The sequence below is a fragment of the Lissotriton helveticus genome, chromosome 2_1 (assembly GCF_964261635.1).
Source record: "Lissotriton helveticus chromosome 2_1, aLisHel1.1, whole genome shotgun sequence".
Taxonomy (NCBI): Eukaryota; Metazoa; Chordata; class Amphibia; order Caudata; family Salamandridae; genus Lissotriton; species Lissotriton helveticus.
In genome coordinates this window covers 1,055,570,369-1,055,593,724 of record NC_136059.1, presented here as the reverse complement: position 1 = coordinate 1,055,593,724, position 23,356 = coordinate 1,055,570,369, and the positions used below count along the sequence as shown (strand labels likewise).

At 43.2% G+C, this 23,356-nt stretch overlaps 1 protein-coding gene across 2 annotated transcripts in view; it reads left to right on the top strand.

Moving 5' to 3' along the window:
* The window catches only part of CEP78 (centrosomal protein 78), a 536,668-nt gene that overhangs the window by 150,993 nt on the left and 362,319 nt on the right, over nt 1-23,356 (top strand). For both annotated transcript variants that reach the window (XM_078675855.1, XM_078675856.1), the window contains exon 9: nt 15,513-15,621. In XM_078675855.1, coding sequence (XP_078531981.1) covers nt 15,513-15,621 — 109 coding nt within the window. The remainder of the gene's footprint in view (nt 1-15,512; nt 15,622-23,356) is intronic.

Sequence of the window (23,356 nt, the reverse complement as noted above, 5' to 3'; positions counted from 1 at the left end):
GTGTGTTACTGCATACAGCAAAACACCTCTTGGTGCAGGGTGGTGTGTGCTTGCCACAGCGGGATACCTCTGGGTGCAAGGGTGGTGTGTGTGTTCTTCATTCAAAGGGACACCTCTGGGTGCATGGTGGTGTGTGTACTGCATACAACGGGACACCTCTGGGTGCAGGTTGGTGTATGTTGCATACAGCGGAACACCTCATGGTGCAAGGTGATGTGTGTGCTGCATACAGCGGAACACCTCTTGGTGCAGGGTAGTGTGTGCTTGCCACAGCGGGATTCCTCTGGATGCAAGGGTGGTGTGTGTGTTCGCTTCATACAACGGGACAACTCTGGGTACAGGGTAGTGTGTGTACTGCATACAACTGGACACCTCTGGGTGCAGGATGGTGTGTGTGCTTCATACAACGGGACACCTCTGGGTGCATGGTGGTCTGTGCTTGCCACAGCGGGACACCTCTGGGTGCAGGGTGGGTGTACTTGCTATTCTGCTTAGGTTTATCTGTAACCAGGGTCACTGGACTATGCAATCCTGCGGTCGCAGTGTTTTCAGCATAATTACGGATTTAAGAAATAATCTGCTATTACATCATTTGCAGATTTAATAAAACGTTTCTAGCTGAAACTTAATTAAAAACAAATAAAAAAACCACAAACACACACACCACACTCGCGCGAATGCCCTTTGCAAAAAAGCTAACTTGCGCCCTTTTTAGCAGCCTTTCCCTGTATATTAAGGTGTTAACTGCTGCTAACTAGGGGGACATTTTTTGTCTGAAGGAAGAAGCCAAAAGCGCTGGCGCGGATAGAAAGAAACAAATTAACCCCCTTTACAGATGCTGAACGCATCGGAAAAGAGTTGCCCCAGTTAGTAACCCTTTTCTTATAGAAACGTTGATGAAGTTAAACCTTTGCTCAGACCGCTTTAACCTGTGTCAAAATGACAAAATAGTGAAATTATACTGCAACACAACATGCTGCATCCCACCGCATAATTTACCTTTTATTTTCTGCATAGCTCAGTCAACCCGCCACATCATTTGGGCCTCTATTGCCACCTAATTTCAGTGGGCCAGCCATATAGTTCTAAGGCAGCATGTCGGAGGGTTACCACCTTCCTCTCTGTTGTCAACACACGTTTCCGGTCGTGAACTTTGTCCTTGCAAATCATAGGTAACAGGTGGGCTAGTTGAACTGATGTCAAACAAGACTACATTTCCCAGAATGCAGTGACCTCAAAATCCGAGGCCTGGAAACAAGGTGCCCTGACACTGTGGATACAGGTGGCAACCTTTCCCGAATTCTGGATTTTTCCTTTCAGAACCCATTTTAATTTGTTTGAAGTGAAACTACAACTCCCACAAAGCACCAAACCTGGGCTACGAGCTTAAAAAAAAGTCGCCCAAGAGGACTCCTGCGTTTTACCCCTGAGCCAAGGTCGTGCCAGTACACGCTGCCTCATAAATCTCGGGGTAGAGTGTGTGCAGCACGTGGCCTTGAGTACATAAAAGTTTGCTCTCGGGCCGGACAGTATCAAGAGGGTACACAAGGAGAGAGTGAAAGCTGTGGCTTACCTCCAGCTCCTCTCGCCACTCCACCTGCCTTTCTCTGGCTGCCAAGCGCCTTCTTCTATTTAACGCTCACAAAACCAACCTGGCACCCACCTCCCACATGCAAACAAGCTCTCAAAGTCAGCCGCTTGTTTATAATTGTATTGCGCTTTCACTTTAAGTGAAAGCGCAATGCAAAAATAAACACGCGGCCTGTCATGGGACTTGAACGGCTGTTTACAGGGACTGCCTTTACTGGCGGTGAGAAAAAAAAGTCCACAGAGTATCACGCCGCCAGTAAAAGGGGCCAATACCCGCGTGCACATCTTCAGTTCGTCTCCCCGTGTGCGCGCTGGAATCGTATCGATTCCAAAAGGTCCTCTGCATGGCAGAGCAGCGCATGCGCTGCTTTTCTGCAGGCTGAGACCTAAAAAGGGCACTCAACTTAACCCTGGAAACTATAGATAAATTGCACTTTTGGATGCTTCAGGGAAAATAGTTGCAGCAAGTATCCTCGAACATTAAAGTGACTGGGCTTTTTCTAAAGGTGTAGTCCCCAAGTTTCAAGCAGGTTTTCGTCCTATCACTCTGATTGACAACAAAGGTTTTTTAAACTCTATCATTGATGAGTATGTACTTCATTGATGAGTATGTACTATCTAAATCTCAAATAGTATATAGTCTTTTTGTTGATATATTGACAGCTTTCGATAGGGTTGATAGACCAACTCTTTGGAGGAAACTAAAGAAAATAGGGATCCCGGATTCACTATTGGGGTTGATAGTAGCTCTTCACACCTCAACTTGGTGTAAAGTTCAGATGGGAGCCGACAAAGGCCTGACCCACAAGATATCCACGCATAATGGCCTAAAACAGGGCTTCCTTCTAGCCCCCCTTCTGTTCTCAATAAATAAGTGATCTTCCAGAGATCTTTTTATCTGTAAATAATTTTCCTCCAAAAGTAGCTTATGAAAAAATATATGCGTTAATGTACGCCCATGACGTAGTCATTTTCCCGCTGGGCTTACAGAGAAATATAGACATACTTACTAAATATACAGAAACAAATTTCCTAAAGGTGAATATTTCCAAAGCAAAGGTAGTTCCATTTAGGGGTAGGGACCACCACATACACTATAATTGGCAACTAGATGGCACTAAAATCGAGGTGATAAACGCCTATACCTATCTCGGGCAAGACTTTTCTCAAACCATAGAAGTTCATTCTCATCTTCACCAGATGAACCAAAAAGCAGAATCACACATTTACGCCATAAGGAGATTTTACAATTAATCAGTCGAGGAATTTTCAAGCACTTTTTGAAATATATAGTGCCAAAATGTCCCCAACTATAACCTATGCCACAGAGTATATTCTTTTAGTCAGATGGAACATCTTGAATATTAGTGAAGGTACATTTTTATGTAAATTAATGTTAAGAAAAGCCGTCCCAGTACAGATCCTTCGTTTGGAATTTGCCATTGTAAGTGCATTCTCAATATCCTTAGCAAATATAATCTGATTGGCTTCTACATGCAGAAGGTGGCTCTCTAAGGGCCTTACTGAGATACGAAAGCTTTAATTCAGGGAAAAACATGATACATTTCAAACAAATCTCAAGACGGCTCTACAAAACTTTCTGTACTGATGCCATTCTTCAATCCTGGTCTGCAGCACACCTGAAGAACTTTCCGAAAAATGTGACTCCCTGTTTTGTTTCAACCTTTACAAGGCATATTGCATGCAATTATCTCATTACAACTCTATCACTTCTACAATCTTGTTTAAGTCCCCATAACAAATTACAAGTTTTACCTTGGAACATAATATTAGGAGATGTATCACCATGTTGCGCTTAGGGCAACTTCCTTTAAAGGTTTTTACAAGACACTGGAATAATCTTGACGATGATCGTAGGGTATGTGATAAATGCAATCACAGAAACCAGGACCTAGCACATATCTTATGGTTATGTTCAAACAAGGAGGTAGTAGGGGCTTGAAACCGTTTTATAAAACCTAAATCTTTTAGAAATGACCTTTCTTCCTCCACCAATTTAATTGCTTTTTTTAAAAGTCCACTAAATTAATTTGTTTGCTATAAATTGTACACATTTATTAAATGTGTTCTATTTTTGTTTTAAATGTCATTTTTATACTAAGCGTTGAAATATTTTATGCAAGAATTTTATGTTTACAAACGGAATTGTGTACAATTGTTCAAATCAAATCAGGTGTCTCAAGGCGCTGGGGGTGTGGGGTTCGCAGGTTCCAGTCCATCAATGAGGGGGTCTGTTGAAGAGCCAGGTTTTGAGGTTTCTTGCGAAGATGGGGAGCAATGTTATCTGTCTGAGGTGGAGCGGAAGGTCGTTCCAGGCTCAGGCCATGCGGAAGGAGCGGCCTCCCAATCTGGTCCTTCTGGTGCGGGGGACCACGGCATAGGAGAGCTGGGCTGATCGTAGGGTCCTTTGGGGTGCGTGGAATTTGAGTCGGCTGTTCAGGTATGCTGGTCCGGTGTTGTGGAGAGCCTTGTGAGCGTGGGTTAGCATCTTGAAGGTGACTCTAGCTTCGATGGGGAGCCAGTGGAGTGTGCGCAGGTGCTGGGAGATGTCAGTGTCTTGGCAGGTTGAGGAACAGTCTTGCGGCGGCTTTTTGGATGTTCTGTAGCTTGCGGGTGAGGTTTTTGTTTATTCCGGCATAGAGTGCGTTGCCGTAGTTGAGCCTGCTGGTGACCAGGGCGTGAGTGACGGTCTTTCTGTGTTCGAAGGGGATCCATTTGAAGGTCTTACGTAGGAGGTGGAGGTTGTGGAAGCAGGAGGACGAGACAGAATTGATCTGGCAGTCCATTTTGAGCTCTGAGTCCAGGATGATTCCCAGGTTGCGTGCGTGGTCAGTGGGGGTGGGCGAGCTTCCGAGGTCGGGGGGGCCACCAGGTGTCGTTCCAGGAGTCTGGGTTTGGGCCCATGATGAGTACTTCCATTTTATTGGTGTTTAGTTGTAGGCAGCTGTTTATCATCCATTTAGCGACGACTTCCATTCCTTCTCAAAAGTTGTGTCTGGCGGTGTTGGGTTTGTTGGATAGGGAGAGGATGAGTTGGGTGTCGTCTGCGTATGACACAATGTTGAGTGCATAGGTTCTGACGATGGGGTTGAGCAGAGCCATGTAGACGTTGATTCTGACGATGGGGGCGAGCGGAGCCATGTAAACGTTGAATTGTTGATCTCGTAAGAGATCTGTATCAATAACAATTTAAATAATTATTGTGAACAAAATATGTTAAAGCCAATAGGTCTTTAAGTGTGGATTTGTGATGCTGTGTTAAACCCTGGAGTCAGGTATTGTGTTTCATTTAGCTCACCTATCGCTGCAGCAGGCAAGGGTTTTGGTGTTGATTTCTTCTTCTGGGCTCCCTCACTGGGAAACCCTACACTTGTAAGAATTGCTCTTCAATGATCCTTGCTAACCCTCTTAAGAGGGGTTAAATATTGTTTAAACAATTGTACATTTGTATAGATGTGGATAATTATCTGACTGTATCCCTGAGTGTTGCCTTGTAGGAAAGCTTATGTAGAATTCAGTAGTTTCGCATTAGTTGACTGGCCAATGGTAAAGGCGGTAGTCTAAATCGGTTTGATGTGTTTATAATTAAAAGGTATGACAAAGGCAATATGCCTTAATGGACTGGTTTCCAATACCCTTTGCTAAATGCTGTTGTCATGTATTTTGTACTATGGAATATCACAGATTACTCTAGTAGGCAAGGGTTTTGGTGTTGATTACTCCCTCTTACAAAGCACTTGGAGTTTAGATTTGTAATGTGATAATGCCTATTTGGCCCTTTCTGCTGAGAGGGCCTGTTTTGCCACTGAAACTAAGTGGTCATAGGTCCTCACCACCTCCCATCATGAAATATCAACAGACTTCAACCAGGCAATCCAGAACTTCGCTGACAGTTGACCCACAGAAACCTTCAAAATCCGACAAGATCCCCAAACATGCCAGCTGGTACACCCCAGAACTCTGGACCACCAAGCGCAACTGCCACCAAATGGAGAAACGATGGTGCACCCCCAAGAACCCCGCCGACGGAGCAGCTCACAAAACAGTCCTCAGCATCTATCACCTGCACATCAAAGTCAAGAAAGCAGCCACCACCACCTGCTTCGACTGCTTAGCCAATCCCACAAAAGAACTCTTCAAAATAGTCAAGGAATTCTCCAACCCGACAGCCATAGAGAATAACATCCATCTCTTTCAAGAACTCTCCGAAACCCTCTCAGACTACTTCCACAGCAAGATCACCGACATCTACAACAATTCAATATCCAACCTGCCACCCTCGACCCCAACGAGCTCAACCAACCAACAAACACCAGCCAAACCATCCCCACCTAGTCGCCGTTCACCACCCTGACCACCTCTGCAATCATGTCTTCCACCCACTCAAGGGCGTCCACCGACCCCTGCCCCTACCACCTCTACACCCTGGCAATGAGCCCAATCAGCACACTACTCACCAGCATCTTCAACACCTCCTTCTCCACAGCAACCTTCCCGCACAGATGGAAACAGACAGACATCAGACCCCTTCTAAAGAAAGCCTCCACTGACTCAAACGATCTCAGAAATTACCGTCCGTTTTCCCTGCTCCCCTACCCGGCCAAAGTTCTCCAGAAAGACCTCAACCAGCAGCTCACCAATTTCCTAGAACAAAACCGCATACTGGACGTCTCAGGATTCCTTGCCAACCACAACACTTAGAGTGCGCTGATTGCTGCCACAGATGACATCAGAACTCTCCTCGACCTTGTTGAAACTGTGACCCTGATCAACGCCGTCTCCTACAACACCCTCCTCAACAGACTCCACAACACCGGCATACAGCAAGACACCTTCAAGTGGATCACCTCCTTCCTCACAGAACGCACACAGAGCATCCGACTGCCTCCCTCCGCCTCTGCACCCAAAAACATTATATGCAGCGTACCACCAGGATCATCCCTCAGCTCCACCCTGTTCAACATCTACATGACCCCCCTCGCAGACATAGTCAGATTCCACGGACTCAACTTAATCTTTTACGCAGATGACACTCAACTGATCCTCTCCCTCACCAAGGAGCCCTCCAACGCCAAAACCAACTTTTTCAACGCCATGACCAATTTATCCGAATGGATGAGAGACAACTGCCTCCAAATCAACTCTGACAAAACTGAAGTATTGATCTTCGGAAAGAACATCTCCGATGGGACCACAGCTGGTGGCCTGGAGAGCTCGGACTCACACCCACACCGAACGACCATGCAGGTACGCAACCTGGGCATCATCCTCAACAGCCAACTGACCATGAAATGACGAGTCAACACAGCTGCTTCCTCCTGCTTCAACACACTTTGCATGCTCTGCAGAATCTTCAGATGGATCCCAACTAACATCAGAAAGACAGTCACTCAGGCCCTCGTCACTATTAGTTAGGTCATTATTTAATCTTGTCTCTTTCACAAACAATGCTAATAATAAAATGCATTGCGCAATTGAAAGGAGTCTTAATTTAAACAAGCATTGGTATAGCCAGTAGGTCTCGCCTTTGGGACCTTATAAGTGTTTAGTCAGAGATATTAGCAATGTTTTTGAGGTATTTTGTAGAGCAATGTAGCTGCTGTATGAGAAGCACATATTGATGAGCACAATAATGAAGAGCCTAGAGACCAGCACACAAGCAAAAGAGCATGCACTTTTGTAGAGTATTTAAAAGAAAAAAATGAAAAAGTAATGCTTCAAAAGTGAGCAGTGGAAGGACATAAGTAATGCGTCCATGCTCCAAGGGTGGGACAAACACATGAAGAGGAGGAACACCTATGACAACTGACCAATAAAAATCAAGAAAATGAGTGGCAATGAAACCAACCAATGGTAAGTAACAAGCAGCCTCTAAGCCCACTGTTCGTAAATAAAATATCTGCATGAGACATAAAAATGAAATTCCGACTAAAACCTTACATCGCAACTGTAGTGTTGTAATCACCTAATAGTGGTAATAGCACATATTTAGCAGTACCCTATATAGGTAATGTACATGTATAAAGTTAGATTCACTGGCAGTGCATCATTGGCTACTGAAAATGTAGAAACTGAAGCCAGGGTCATAAAGTTAAAGAAAAGAAGCGAGAGCAGAATCACGTGGTAGCAGTGGTAATTGTTGTCAAGTACAATTTATAAACCGAGACAAGAATCTTTCGTCATTAACACGAAGAAGTTAGCCACAATGTGTGCATAAGCAATATTAGCAACATTGTTACAAGACTCGGGGATTTAGTTATGAGAAGCTCAGAGTCACTGAGCACAGCTGAGCTGCTCGACAAGTATTGTGAATATTACTCTGGTATTGTATGCAGGGGAGAGGATTAAATAGCCTCAGGTGACTTGTGTGAGTTTATGACAAAAGGAGTGGACTGCCTGCTACTGAAAAACAAGAACAATACAAGAGGAGAGGCCAGAAAGTGAAAGTAAAGATGTGAGGCACAGTACATATAACATATAAAAACGAAGCAGACGAATGCACAGAGAAATAAGACGCAGAGCTTAGTAGAGGAAGAACACCATGAGCCAAAATAGAAAGAAACGGGGGGAAAAAGAAGATTGCCAAAAGATAAATAGCAGACAAATACACAGACAAACAAAGGCAAACGGGAAACAGAAAAGTGGAAAAGCTGGGCATCCATAAAATTTATTTTACAAGTGATTGGCTTTGCTAATCTGCTGGGTGTTGAAAAAAAGGATAGGAGGAAGGGAGGGGGAGTGCGAGTTAACAGGACGTTTCAAAACAAGACCTGGCTTCTGTTCAAAAACCTGCGATTCTGTACAAGTCACGTAATGTAACTATGCTAGTTGGCGCGAAATAATAGCAACTTCATGCAATGAAAGAGTCTGTAAAATAACTTTGATTTTTTTCTTCTTCTTGTCCAATATTTTCCATGAAAAATCTTCCTTTCCTACAATTCTCCCGTGTCCGATTTGGAACAACATTAGCGGCTTCCATTTTTGCCAAGAAGTCGGTGGGCGAGAATCTGTGCTCATTCTGAATGTAAACTTTCAGTAAGGCATTGTAATGGCTCACATCATGCACAGCTCTTGAAGTGCAAACAGAAACACACGACTACTTAAAACAAGCGCTGAAAGACAAGCGCGGTCCTGCAACAATGAAAGTTAAAGCGATGCGCAGAGTTTACCTTACGGGAGAGAGCAGCGCGATAATTACAAACAGATGGCGCCGCTGCTTGCTCCCACAAGGTAAACGCCATACATGCACGAAGGCTCATTGGAAACAATGCAGAACATGCACGAGTTTCCACAAAAGCCCGGAGAGGTTCCAAGAGGTCACTCCAAAGCAGAGCTTGCGCGCTGCATAGGCGAGAACGTAAAAACATAACGGTCTGCCAATGTTTTTTATTTGCATGCCTGTAGGGGCCATGTTTAGGTTGGGTTACATTTTCTTTTTTTTCCTTTTTGATCAGGCCTTTGAGACTACTGTAGCTGTCCTTCCATACTCGGTTTGCCCCAAAATTTCATACATAATACCTGTTCAGAAGGGCCTTTGGAAAGTTTGCTTCATTTATTTGTCAGTTGAATTGCCATTCACAATGTACTCCCACCCAATTCAGTATGCTGCATGCAGTCAGCACACTTTTCCCTTTGATTCTTTTCACTTCATAAAGCCTGTGTTCATTGTTCACAGCTGCCAAAATTAGTTGCTTTCTTTTAAGTGACAAAGGTGTTTTAAGGCGTTTTTGAATAGCATTTTTTAATTCATTTTAAATATGTTTTCTTCCTGCACTTCGGGTGTCCAGTTAACCAGTGATTTATTTTGGTGTGTTCTTTTTACGTTTTTTGGCATAAAGTGTTTGAGGGATAGTGTAACACTGTACCTGCCTGTGACTGAGTACTTGTTTAGATGGTGATTTGTTCTCGTCTCCTTAAAAAAAAAAGCACAACAATTCTAATAATGAATAAAATGCACAGTTCAACAAAAGTCTTTTGATTTAAAAAAAATCACTAGTACATCACATTAGTAAATCTTTTTTAAATATCATTTTGTATTGCAAGATATCACATTAGTAAATCTTTTTTTTTTTAAATTTGTATTGCAAGAGATCACATTAGTAAATCTTTTTTAGATGTTCATTTTTTTATTACAAGCATATAGTGGCCACTTTTTAGTTTTGTGGCACAAGCCTTGCAGTAAAACAATTTAACCAGGATACCAGCTTGTTGAGGCCAGACCTATTGGCTTGGCCAGTGCTTGTTTGAGGTGCAAGGCACTTCATGCTTACGCTTTCAGAACTTTTGCATGCCAGATTTTCGTCTTTTTTTCCCACATGTTAAGGATTCTTAAGAGTTTGTGTATTTCAGTGAAGGGAACAGAAAAAATTGGCACAAATATAGCAAACATTTTCTTGAAAACTAGTGAAAGAAAAGCTGTGCAAGAAAGCATAGATTGTTTTCTAAAGACTAAAAAAAAGTTTGCTTTGCTAAGAGCACCATCTTCGAAGCTTTACAGAACAACCAGAGTTGTAAAAAAAAAAAAAAGATTACCATGTTTGTAGTTTTAGCTAATTTTTCATATTTTGTGGTTTTAGCCTAAATGCAGATTGTGGAGTGAAACAGGTATGAAATCCATGGGTCATTTGTGTGGATTGCTCATGATGTACCCAAAGAAACTAATTGTTGACATTAAAAATAACGTATAAACAAAAATAGGAAACAATAGAAATAGCTGACATTTTCATCTATAAATTTTCCCTCAATTACCAATCTACAAATTTGTTATATTTTTACATCCACGAGACACCTCTGTTCGCAGGTATTAATAGTGTTTCCTGGTTGTTCAAAAGCATATAATACCCTGAAACAACAACTGAGCTGCAGCCTATAATGATTTTCTTTGTGTAGCGACTGTTCTTCAACACACAATCAAATCTAATGAATAAAGGAGGAGAATGGAGTAAATGAATGGCAATGTGTTTTTGACATGTGACCAAGATACTGAGTTTAGGAAAAGTGGTGATTTTCATGACCCTGAATTTTGTGTTAACCATATTATCATGTGATTTAGATGGCATTTTGTAAAATATGTTCTTTTCTGCTTATTGGCTTCCATTTGAAGCTAAAAATGGAGAGAAATTCAGTTGATAATAACAAATGTTACACACCTCTGTGCTCTTACACTTCTCCTGATAAAAACGGTACCCCACTTGTGTTGGTGGGCCTAGCGCCTGCTACAGAAAATGCCTCAGTATGCATTGTTTTCACACTGGTGGGTCGTAGCCGAATTTGGATCCAGGTTCGGCCAGCACCCAAGGAGGAAACCTCCTACACCAAGACATTTATGAAAACTAGTCATCCGTAGGAGTATGGAGGGGTGGTGACATTCATGGATCCCACTGTTTTCTTGCCCAGATTGCGCAGAAAACCTCAACTTTGGTTAAATCTCACTATTACTAATATTTCGATGAGTGAAAGCTCTGGAATCTGTGAGGATCCACAAAGATTTCCACAGTTCTCCCAATATACAGTGTACTCAACATGTATGGCTAGACCTAGTGCTTGCTACAAGAAAAGCCCCAAAACATAACTGGAGACATCAAGTTTTTACTATCAAAAGCAACCCATTTTGGCGTTGTTGGGAACAGAGGTTTATGAGCATGGGCTCTTCTACCACCTAGGGAATCCTATTATACTCAGACAATTCTGAATACTAGGTATGCAGGGGAGTTCGCTTGTGTGACTGTACCTAGCACCTGCAACGTGTGCCTGCCTAGCACCTGCAACAGGAATAGATCAAACCTTTGGACTGTGTATGTGAAGACCTTATTGGCTTCTTATGGCCACAGTTGATACATCTGGGTTTATAGGTTGCAGAAATGCCAAGGGTTCATAGGGTTCTTTATTTGCTGGCTGATCAAAATCCCAAAAATTGCAGCCTCTTATCTTGGCAAAAGAGAACTGGTCCATGTGTAGTAAAACAAAACTACCCCAATAAAAGCATCCAGAGTTCCTCTAGCTTTCTGTGGGGATGCTCTAGGCGAGGGGCCTCCAACTTTTTCTGTACTGGGAGTTACTTATGTTCAATAAAACAGATTAAGAGCTACTAATATTATTAGTGTTGCATGAGCTCCATTTTTAATATCTATATTAATTCAACCAAGCAAAAGCGTTCTAATTTAATAAGCTGGGCTGCACACAGATGAGCTACTCGGACGTAGCTGGAGAGCTACGGTATCTCACAAGCTGCTGGTTGGAGACCCCTGTTCTAGGCCCTAGAGGACAAAAAAAGATTATGAACGGAGTGCTAAAACTTTTCAACCACTCAATCCCAGTCAAAAGATCTGAGTTTAATGGATCGTTCTTTTGCTCACTATGCCATCCCAGTTTGGACCTTGCCATATGCAAATCAGTCTTGACCCTGCTCCTCATGGGAACACTCCAGCCCTAATTGCCAGATCAGGGCTACCTGGACCTGTAACAAGCATCCTGGGACCAGTTTCGGGGTATCACCCCTCATCAGCCAGGCTAGCTTGAATCCAGAGGCACAGCGAGCAAGGCTGTGGGTGAGTGGTTTAAAGGTTTCAGCACTCCGTCCATCATCTTGTTGTGTTTGCTATGTTCTCCCTAAGTGGTCAAGGGTATGCCCAGACATGGGTCCCTTGCTTGCTGTGCTACTGGATTTAAGTTAGCCTGGCTGATGAGGGGTGGCACCCCGAAACTGGTCCCAGGATACTTGTTTCCCGGAGGGAGGACCTGTCCTGGCACTTCATGCTTGACTGTTCCCATGAGAAGCAGGGTCAAGACTGATTAGCATCTTCCGACACACACTTCAAATCCCCCCAAATAGTGCAGTAGGGCAGACCAGATATAACTCTCACCTCCCGCAATGTCAAAGGATGAAAGAAACTGTTCTATATAAATCATAGTGACTGTTGTTGGCCTTTCCATTGTAATAAAGTATACATTCTTGGCATACTACTGGTGATGTACATGTACACACTTTCAGTCTTGCTGTATCCAATGAGCTGCTTTAATAAAAAAATATATTTTTTAAATGACTGATTTGCATATGGCTGGGTCCAAACTGGGGTGGCATAGTGAACAAAAGAACGGTGGATTAAATCCAGATCTCTTGACTGAAAATGAGTGGTTGAAAAGTTTCAGCACTCCATCCATCATCTTGTTGTGCTTGCTATGTTTGCCCCAAGTGGCCAAGAGAATGCCCAGACGTGGGTTCCTTGCTTGCTGTGCCACTGGATTCAAGGTAGCCAGGCTGACGAGCGATGATATCCCGAACCCGGTCCCAGAATGCTCCTTTCCAGTCCAGGGAGGATCTGGCTAGTCAGTTTGGGCTGGACTGTTTCCATGAGGAGCATGATCAAGACTGATTCAAGACAGGGTCCAAACTGGGGTGGCATAGTGAGCAAAAGAACGATTAATTAAACCCAGATCTCTTGGCTGGGAGTGAGTGGTTGAAAAGTTTCAGGAATCCATCTATCTTGTGTGTTTGCTAGGCCCTAGTGGGGAGGTAAGACTATTGGGAGTTTAGGTGTGGAGGTGCAACATGATATACCCACCCCATTCTTTTTTTTGTTTTTAATATCCCTGGGTGTAGTAGGCATTATCTTGGCACCCATCTAGTATCGCCTGAGGAAAAAAATACTGCACCCTTCTTCTTGTAGAACTATTTCCTTTGCCTCCAGAGCTCAGGCAGCATAATGCTTCATAATTTGTGAGCTCAGCAATACAGCCCTCGAACAGAGTATTGGTGTGGCACTTAAGTAAACTCCATCTGCAATGTGAACAAGGCATAACATGCCAGATAGTCTTTGGGGCATCAGAAAGAGACTTGCATGACTACTTCCTGTGGGTATGCTGCTGACAGCCTCTTAAGGACTACTGTTTGTCATGGGTCGAGCTGCAACAAATCCCTGGCCAAGAGTGTTAGGTTTAGCCTGCGCAGCGCAAGCACTGCTCTGCGACATGCTGTACTGGAGTATGGAATAGAAGCCCCGCCCACTCTCCGACCATATTTGTCATTGCCCTTCGTAAATCCTGGCTTCTGATTCGTTCATAGGCTTGTTAGTCCCTCCTTAGTACCGCCTTGTCTCATTTGTAACCTCCCATGAGGACTGGAACTTTTACTTCGGTTGTTACACGGTACGTCTTTTTCAGTCTATAAGCAAGATTTTCTTTAATGAGTTTCTCCTACTGCAGGGACAAGATGCTTTCTTGCAACATTGAGCTCGCAATGTGTGCTTTCACTTTCCGAGCAGCCCGGGACAATGGCGGCTAAATAGGTCTCGCATTTACAAGAGTTTGAGCTATTGGCATTGTAAATGACAATGCCTTTTATTTATGCGTTAATTAGCAAAACAGATAAATAAAAGGCATTGCCATTTACAATGCCAATAGCTTAAACTCTCACAAATGCGAGACCTATTGCATTGCAAATGCTTGTTGGCTATCTCAGCTGCCCAGGTAGTAAACCAATCGTACCTGTCTTCTGCTCGCTCAGGAGGTGAGTGTTAAGTGCAGTCCTCTAAAAGCATCCTTTTTAGGGTCATTATGGTTACTATTCTAAACGAAAAAAACATTAAAATACGCCAGTTGTGGTATGATTAACAATGCACCCATTATTATTTTCACCCAATGATCTGCTCATGACTTCATACATAATAACATCACGAATAACATTATCAATGATTCGGTGTGAATTACTTTATCTCGGAGTGTTTCAACTTGTAAATACTTCTAATGTAAAATTCTACAACTTAATTAAAACCTAAATGGTATGCTGCTACTCTTATATGTTTGCACTCACCCCAGCGCCACATCTGTGTTTCTGTAATTCTATAACGAAAGGATTGTTTGCACTCAATTAAATGCTTAACATTTTGAATAACAATTTGAATACCAACCTGTGTCTCTTTGACAGTGCCCCTTGCTTCCTTGTGCATGCCTCCTTTACATTTCCTTTCTGAACCTATCTGCCCTTTTTGCCTCGCTGCTTTCCTTTGCCTGCCTGTTGGTGCGCCTCATATGTCCCCTTGCTGTTGCAGCTCCAAGGCCTCATTTTTCTGCCGTCATTACTCCCTGCTTGACCTTCCTTCCTAGTGCTTCCCTATGCAAGCCACCTTTGCTGCCATATTTTCTACTTCTTTGCACTGTAGACCTCCCTCCGTCATCGCTCACTCCAAGCCTCTTTGCAATCTTCACACTGTTTCGATGTACCTTGCCTTCCTCACCACCACACCCTGTTCTGCCTGCTCATGTTTGCCTTTGCAATTCTTTACCTCTTGTGTGACTTTTAGATTGGCCATGTGCTTTCTGCCTAATTGTCCACTTTTTTGTGTGGCCCCCAGCCATTGTATCCCTGCTTGTGTCACTGAACTAATGAAAGCTTAAGGAATGTTGGTAAAGGGATCACCAGTTCTTCTCTAATATGAAGTTCAGCAAGTGTGTGTGTGCGCGCTCGTCTGTATGTGTCCCCGTTTGTGTTTCATCTAGGTGGTGCCTGTGCTTTGCAAGAGAAAATCTTGCAGTGCCGTTGCCCATGTGGTACCTGGCATGTGTCGTTTGTAATTTGAGAAAATCTGTTCACTGCCCAAAAGACAAAATTATGTTTTTGTCAGGTATGGATATGGTACCCCCATGTACTGATTATTCACGCTTCTATCGACCTAAGTGGCAACAGAACAACAATAATCGACTAGGCTTCTTCCCTCTGTGTATACAGAAACATCACAGTGTACTGTTTGTTTGGACTTGCTGTGGCATTGATGCTATGTCTTAAAATCAAAAAAGTGTGGTATTTGTAATTTTTAGGCTTTTAATCTGATAGTAAACCATTTGATATCGGTGTATATAGTTTATGTACTGCAAACGTTTCACAAAAGTGATCTGTTTCCTTCTAGTACAAGTGGTTGAAATCTCCATCTACTAAAGATACTTCGAAGGTCAAACAAAGGAGAAGAACAATTATTCTTCGTAATGGTCTGAAAGGAAAAGCCACCATACGCATAGGTAATAATTTCGTTTGTGAATCATAAATAGCTACATTTCCCAATAACCTATTCCATGATTTTTATGTTATGTTAAAGTAACTTTTAGGGTGCACGATTACCCGGAGGTGGCTCTGTTGAATGGGCTCAGAAAAGCATTAATTAGAGAAAAGCCAAGTTTTTAATTCCTTCCTAAAGAATAACAGTTTGGGTATGGCTCTAATGTGAGGGGTTAATTTGTTTCATGCCTTGGTAGTACATGTAACAAAGTTTCTTCCTCCCCAGTTAGGGCATTTAAACCTAGGGACGAGTTTCTTGGCTCCAAAGCGGCGCAGGTTTCTGTTTGCTTCATAACAGAGCAAACTTCCCTCATGACCTTCTGATTTCTACAAATTACAACATTACTACTTTTAATAAAAGTTTTTCAACACAAGGCGGATATTTTTTCTTTTAAAGTTTTTTATTATTTTATTATTTTATATTATTGCTTTGTATCATTCTTATTGAATTTGAAACATTATTTTGCTTCATGCCACCTGAAACTCTGTTTCAAGTACTCTGGACCAGCATCATGTAGGGAGTTGTACGCTGTGCACAGAGACTTAAATCTGATTTGTTGCCTGATGGGGAGCCAATGCAAATTGTAAAAGGCGCACAAAGCAGATTTACATTTGGGGATCCCTTCAAGCAATTTGGCAAAGTTAGTAATTTGGTCAGATGTTGGTGCTGCATGTTTAGATACAAGCCATTGCAGTAATCAATCTTTAATTTGACCAGGGCTGTTACCAGAGTTTTTTGTGCTTCTGTGGAATTGTAGGGAAGGATTATTTTAGCATCCTCAGGATGGAGAAAGAGTACGAAATGTCTGCATTCACCTGCTCCCCAAAGGTGAGTTTGTTATCCATTACAACTCCTAGATTCCTGGCCTTACTAACAGGAGTAGGCAGCGTTCCAGGTTCCTCTGGACACCAAGATGATAACCATAGGGAGGTCTGATTGGCAAATAAGGTGACCTCCGTCTTCCCAGAATTAAGTATTAGACAATTTCTGTTCATCCAGTTGCTGATGGCCAACATGCACTGATGAAATTTCACACCTGCACTATTATCATTGGTAGACAAAGATACCACAATTTGTGTATCGTCAACAACGTCACATAAACATTAAACAATGTGAGACTAGGTGAGTATCCCTGTGGGACCTCACAACATAGAGAGAAAGAATCAGAAACAAATTGATCCAGGGCCACTGTTTTCGTTTGCCCTGAGAGAAAAGATCTTAACAGGGCAAGTTCAGCCCCCTCGATCCCGATAGCTCGAAGACAGTCAATCAATAAATTGTGATCAACTGTATCAAAGGCTACCAATACATCGAGTAAGACAAGAGCCACACTCCTCCCTTGTCCATAGTGGCCCTTATCTCCTCAGTTTGCTTTAATCAATGCTATTTCTCTGCTCTGTATAAAATGTGCAAGCTAAGGATTCATAGCCTTTTCTACAGTCTTTGTAGGTAGCGGAAGGTGAGAGATAGGACAAACTTGTGCTTTTCATTTTAGTTTGCCTAGCCTTGCATCCCTGCAATAGCTTTGAATGCAGATTGAATTACTTCATATGCTTATAGGAAGTTGAATGATCACATAAGGAAATAACTTTTAAGGTGAGTATAATCTTGATGTCATATAAATATCACTCAAATATTTTAAATAATGCAATATCCTATATTTTTGTTTACTGTTAAGTTATGATTAAGGTTAATATTGCTATTCAATGAAAATGTATCTAATTGAAATACCATAAGACTTGGGCTTAGTGTTACAACCCTGTTATTTTGATTATAATTAATTTAATTAAAAAATAAAGAAGGGAAGGCTTTGTATTAACATAACCTTAACATATTTCATTATTTTTTTAGCATAAATGTAAAATTTAGATATAGTTATTTTAATCTAATGTAATGGTGCTTTCAGTTGCTATCATTTTAAATTCTTAGAGTAACTATTTAACATTTGGTTTACAATCTGGTTACTATTGTTTAACTAAATTTGATTTACAAAAGTTTGAACTAATTTTGACATGAAATAAATGTGTTTAAGATTGGGTTAGGGTTAGTGTAAGAGTAAGGTGACATTTTAATTACTGTGATTTAGATTAATTTAGTTAGGTTGAAGAGTAGAGCAAGGTTTAGTATTAATTACATTTAATGCCGTTAAAGTAAAATTAAGATCAGGGAAATGGTTAGCCTTAATGTAAAGTTAGGGTTAGTAATGTAGACCAAGTAAAGGCATGCGGATGAAATGATGGATGAAATCAAGCCATACGCCTGTTCTCTTTTTGCTGGATATTCTGAAGTATGGGTAGACACTTTCATGAAATTGCCCTGCTTTGTTGGAGATGGCTAATGCTGCACAATGAAGCCTTGGTAAATGTGGAACCAGATTGTACCATAAAGGAAAGACAAAGACACAAAACTGGCTTGTACTAGGTTATAGGGGAGAAGTCTACAAGTGTTCTGATACACTGCAACACTGTTCATAGCTAGTTATTGGAGAAAGACAGGCTCCATCTGGTTAGACGTTTGTACTAGAGGATTTAGAGGAATTCTGTGTAATAGAATGCTGCCATTAATGCTCGCATATGTCTTCAAATGTTCTATGTAAAGCACTGTAATACCACCTGGTGCAGCAGTACCATAGAAAAAGTATAAAGAAACAAGATGATGTGGCAATGGGGGTACATATTGGTACCATTAATCCATCAATCCCAGGCACTACCAACATACCTCTGCTCCCAAAGGTCACAAAGGCCTTGCACTGCTGTTTATGGGCTGCTGTACAGAATCTGATAAAACCGCTGTTTTCTATATTGTCAAAAAGTTGGTGACAGTCGTGTGTTGCAAGATGGAGATGACCAAGGACATGTACCCAGACAAACAATATGAAAAGAACTTATTCAGTGTAATTGACCAATTTTCTCTTTAATTATCCCCCTTCCTTTTAGGCTTATATATTGCTCAACCCACAAATAAAACTGACCACAAGATGGACGTTTATTAAATACATCGAAAGGTGAAGACCACAATACAGAAACACATTATTTAGGAAGAGATATACAGGGCCTTATAGCTGTTTCAGTCTCGATCTATATTAACATAAACTTTGGAATTCATATACAAAAAAATCCATGAAAGAATTGATGTAAGAACAGCATTCATTCACAGCAGAGTGGAAAGAACCCCTTATTCTAGAATAATTGAGAACGCGGATGGAGATAACTGCACTAAGCAGAAAGGTGAGAAAGGACAGGATTTTATATTATGAGTGGTGGCACCCACCAACCACACACGAAACCTAGGGGTCATCCTCGCCTCCACACTCTCCATGACAAAGCAGGTCAATGCTGTCTCCTCCTCCTGCTTCAACACCCTTCGCATGCTTCGCAGGATCTTCAAGTGGATCTATGACAGGTAGGGTATAGTTTACTGATGATCGTAAAAGGCTAAAAAAAAAAAAGTTTTAGGGGAAAAGGTGTTACCCAAGCTTTAACTCAATCATGTGGGTATTTTATACAATGCAAACCTACCATGAGACCAAAAGATCAAGAAAACTATTACATAAGGTATCACAGTAGTGCCAGAACAAATCATAGCAAAATAAAATGACATTGGGGGTGTGGTCAACCGCCGAGTAAGATGGGCGCACAAATGACCGAACGCACCAGTTCAAAACGAAATTCGTCCAATAATCTGTTGAAAATGATGGCACAAGCGGTTCGTGGCTGCGCCGGAACCTGAGAAGAATATTCTGGTCGGGAGATCGAGTGAATTCAGCACGCCAGAGCGGAGATGGACTTTATGCCACAACAGCCGATCCCGGCTACGCAGTTCACGAGGAGGGGCGTTTGAATCCCCACTGCCGCCTCAAACAACGGTGTGCAAGAGGAAGTGGCAGTATGTGCCCAATGAAACAGCCTTTCTTGCAGTAGTCTGGCTGCGGTCTGAGGTGGAACACCGCAGGGGGCCTGGCTGTTGCCCCGGTCTCAGATACTCCCGCGAGGATCTAATGGGGCCACCAGCGGCGTAGAGAGTAAGCGTCTAACACTTTGGAATTGCTGGGGTGCGATGGCGGCATACGAAACACAGTGACATATACAGCTAAAAACCGGCTGATGGAGCAGAAGATCGGAGGTCTAATCTTTCCCCCACCCTAGGGATTCCTGGAAATACGCCGGGACCTCGCGCTACACTGGCCGATATCAACGGACAAAATTGTAATGCAGTGAGTGTGACCAGGGGGATATTACGAAACTGTGCCGTCGCCTGCCGCTTTGACTTAACAACTGCCCAAATAACCCTTATTAATCATCCTGACGAGTGAGCCACCGCTCCTCCCGGGTTAGACTACAGCCCTACAGTCTACAGTCACTCTGGGACTTCGATGCCGGTCGGTCCTATGGTTGTACGTGGCAGCGTCATAGTCACTCAGACAACGAATCGGCAGGGGCCCATTGGGAGGGGGCAGAGTCGGAAGCTCCTCCACCCGGGCAAGGACCTTCATCAATGGAAACTCATTGAACGGCCGGGTTGGTACGGCAAATGCGGTGAGTAGCGAGGGAGGACCTACCAATAATCCGGGAATACCCAGCGGGCCCAGCCAAGACGTAATTGGCACTAGAAAGTAATTATTTGCAATATGGAAAAGCAGAACGAAGGTAGTGCAAGAAAAGAGCATTGGAGTGTCTAACAGGGCCATTGAGGACACAAGGCAAGTACACGAGCGCTAATTGCCCTGGGACTAGCAGTGGAGAAAGGCAGATAGTAAATATTTTTACGAGCGTCCTTTGTGTCCATAGGAATCCAAGATGGCTGTAGGAAGAAGTGGCAAATCCACTATTCGACAAGTATGCCTGGCAAAAAGGAGCGGGCCCACAGGATAAAGAAGTGGATGAGCTGCCAGAGAAACAACAAGAAATGGTCGGTGTGTCAGACCTGACCCTTCAAGATATACTGACTGCCATTACAACCGTAAGAACATCTTTGGAAACTAGGATTGACTCTGTCTATACCAAGGTTTCTTTAATACGAGCAGATATGCGTAATATGAACACTAGAATTAAAGAGATAGAGTTGGCTGCCAGCTCCCTAGCCAAAGATACTACAACCCTCTAAAAACAGGGTTGATCTACAGGCTCGTAATAAAAGGATGGAAGCTCAGCTTGATGAATACGAAGGATGTTCATGGCGCAATAATGTACCAATCCTTGGAGTGCCGGAATGCGCGGAAGGGCAAGCAATGGATTTGTTTGTTTAAGAACTGGTTGCGACTGACCTACAGCCCACGAGACTCTCAAAATTCTTTATGATCGAACGAGCACACAGAGTGCCGGGGGCAGACCTAAACGTAGAGCACCCCCAAGGCCCATAGTGGCCAGAGTTTTTAATTACAGGGACTGTGACATCATACTACAAACGTCCAGAACAGCGCCGCCAATCGAATTCGAAAATAGCAGGGTGACCTTTTTTCCAGAGTTTACGCTCAAGGTCTAGCATCAACGACATAGTTTCCTTGGAGTTAAAAGTGCCCTACAGGAGAAAGGCATCAGATATGCAATGCTCTTGCCAGCCAAGCTGCATGTGGATGCAGATGGGAAAGTATGGTTCTTCGACACCCGTGAGGCAGGGACTACACCTGGGGACACTTTTATGATTGACGGTGGTAAAGAATAACTATATTGTGTCCTTTAATGTCACAACGGAAAGTAATTGTGGACCCTTCATCCGGTACACGGCTGATTTCATCTCCCTCATTAGACAAATGAGTGATGTGGAGTGCCACATGAGTGACTGTCCCTTTGCAGGGACCGGGGATTGGAAAATGGAAAGAGGGAGTGTGTCCTTTGGGAGGCTATATAGTCGACATTGTATTTCATTGAAAATCAATGTTGATTGGGTGTGGGGTTGGCTCACGCACTACAAGTTTTAGGGGTGGGCTATAGGCAATCTGCAAAGTTAGGGTGGTGGGAGGTTCATACCGCCATGCAGGGAGGCAGGGAGGGGGGTGCAGTTTGACGGAGGGGTGGGATTCCTGTCACCAAAAAACCTTGTCGCAGCCAGGAAGGACAATATGTTGATGCAGCCAAAAATGCATGGAGACAGGGAGGGGGGGGGTATGGGATGTTTGTTATTTTTTTTGCATAGTTTAGATAACGATGACAGGCAACGACCGGAAGTGACTATTGCGACTCTCACACTTTACGATGAGACACCGATGCTAGGAGATGTTGGACGGTTGGATACAGCCGAGCATGACTATGGATAACCAGGGGAGACTTCCTTGACTGTACATTCTATCGACGTAAGCAGAAATGGGGCCACTAATGAAACACGGACTTAAAATATTATCCTGGAATGTGAATGGGCTGGGCGACAAGCTAAAAAGAGGCATAGTACTCCAATATGTCCAAGAGACACACCTACTTGGGAATGCTTGGAAGGCACTGACCAGATGGGGCTTTAAGCTTGTGGCGCACTCTGGGTTTGCGTCCGGGTCCAGGGGTATTATGCCACGGAAAAACTTTCAGATGGAGATTGATCGCACATGGACAGACAACTTGGGTAGATTCGTAGCGATCTCAGGGATATGGGAAGACCGTATACCAAACCTGGTGTCAGTATTGATACCGCCTGGTCTACAGGCCCCAGATTTCAAAGACCATGGGGACCTATTGATTGCACTAACAGAGGGAAGACTCCTTGTTGGGGGTGAATTCAGCTCTATCGTTTCTGATAGGTTAGATTGCTGGCCCCCAAGAGACTTGCCGCCTGCTAGTACGCAATCCATAATTTTCTGGGAGCAATGGGGCTAGTGGACACTTGAAGGACGCTCCATCCTGTAGAGCAGCACTACACTTTTTATTCGGGGCCCACCATAGCATGTCTTGGATAGACTGTATCATAACGCCAGGGGACCAACTTGAGCACATCAGAAAAGTAAATCATTTGGCACGCGGGATATCGGATCACTCACCCATCTGGGCCCTGATAGAGGTGGAGGAGCCACGGATAGGAAGGATAGCCCCAATCAGTCCATGGTACCTAAAGATCCCCCAATTAAAAGAAACAATAGTACGAGAAACCAAGCTTTTCTTTAGCGAAAATGAGAACTCTGTTGATTCAGCGCAGACATTGTGGAGGCCTTTAAGGTTGTGATAAGAGGATCCGCTATTTCCCAGATTGCAAGAATCATGAAAGAAAAATAGGCAGCATTAGTACGACTAGAAACTGATATATTAGAGCTAGAGGGGAAGCTCAGAGACGTGAATACAGACACCGTTAGGCACTTGCAGTTAAAAACAAAAGAATATGCGGCCCTGGCTGCAGATGCGGCCATAGCACAACATGGAGCAACGGTCAGTAAAATGTATGAAATCGGGGATAAGGCTGGGAAATTGCTAGCCTGACTAGACCGCAGAGAGCAAGCCAATAGATTAGTGGTTGAGCTCATGGCTGACTCCGGCAGGAGAATTACTGAGCCACAAGAGATTGCGAACACATTTGGGGACTACTATGGTAGGATCTATAAATCCCAGACGTCTTACTCGGAACGAGATGCGGACTCTCTATTAAAGGATATCTCCCTACCCATACTCTCGAATGAAGACCAAGCTGACTTAGAGCAGGAACTACAGAGTACAGAGGTAGAAAATGATGTATAAGAATTGCGGGCGGGCAAGACGAGGGCCCAAACCGCTTGCCTATCGAAT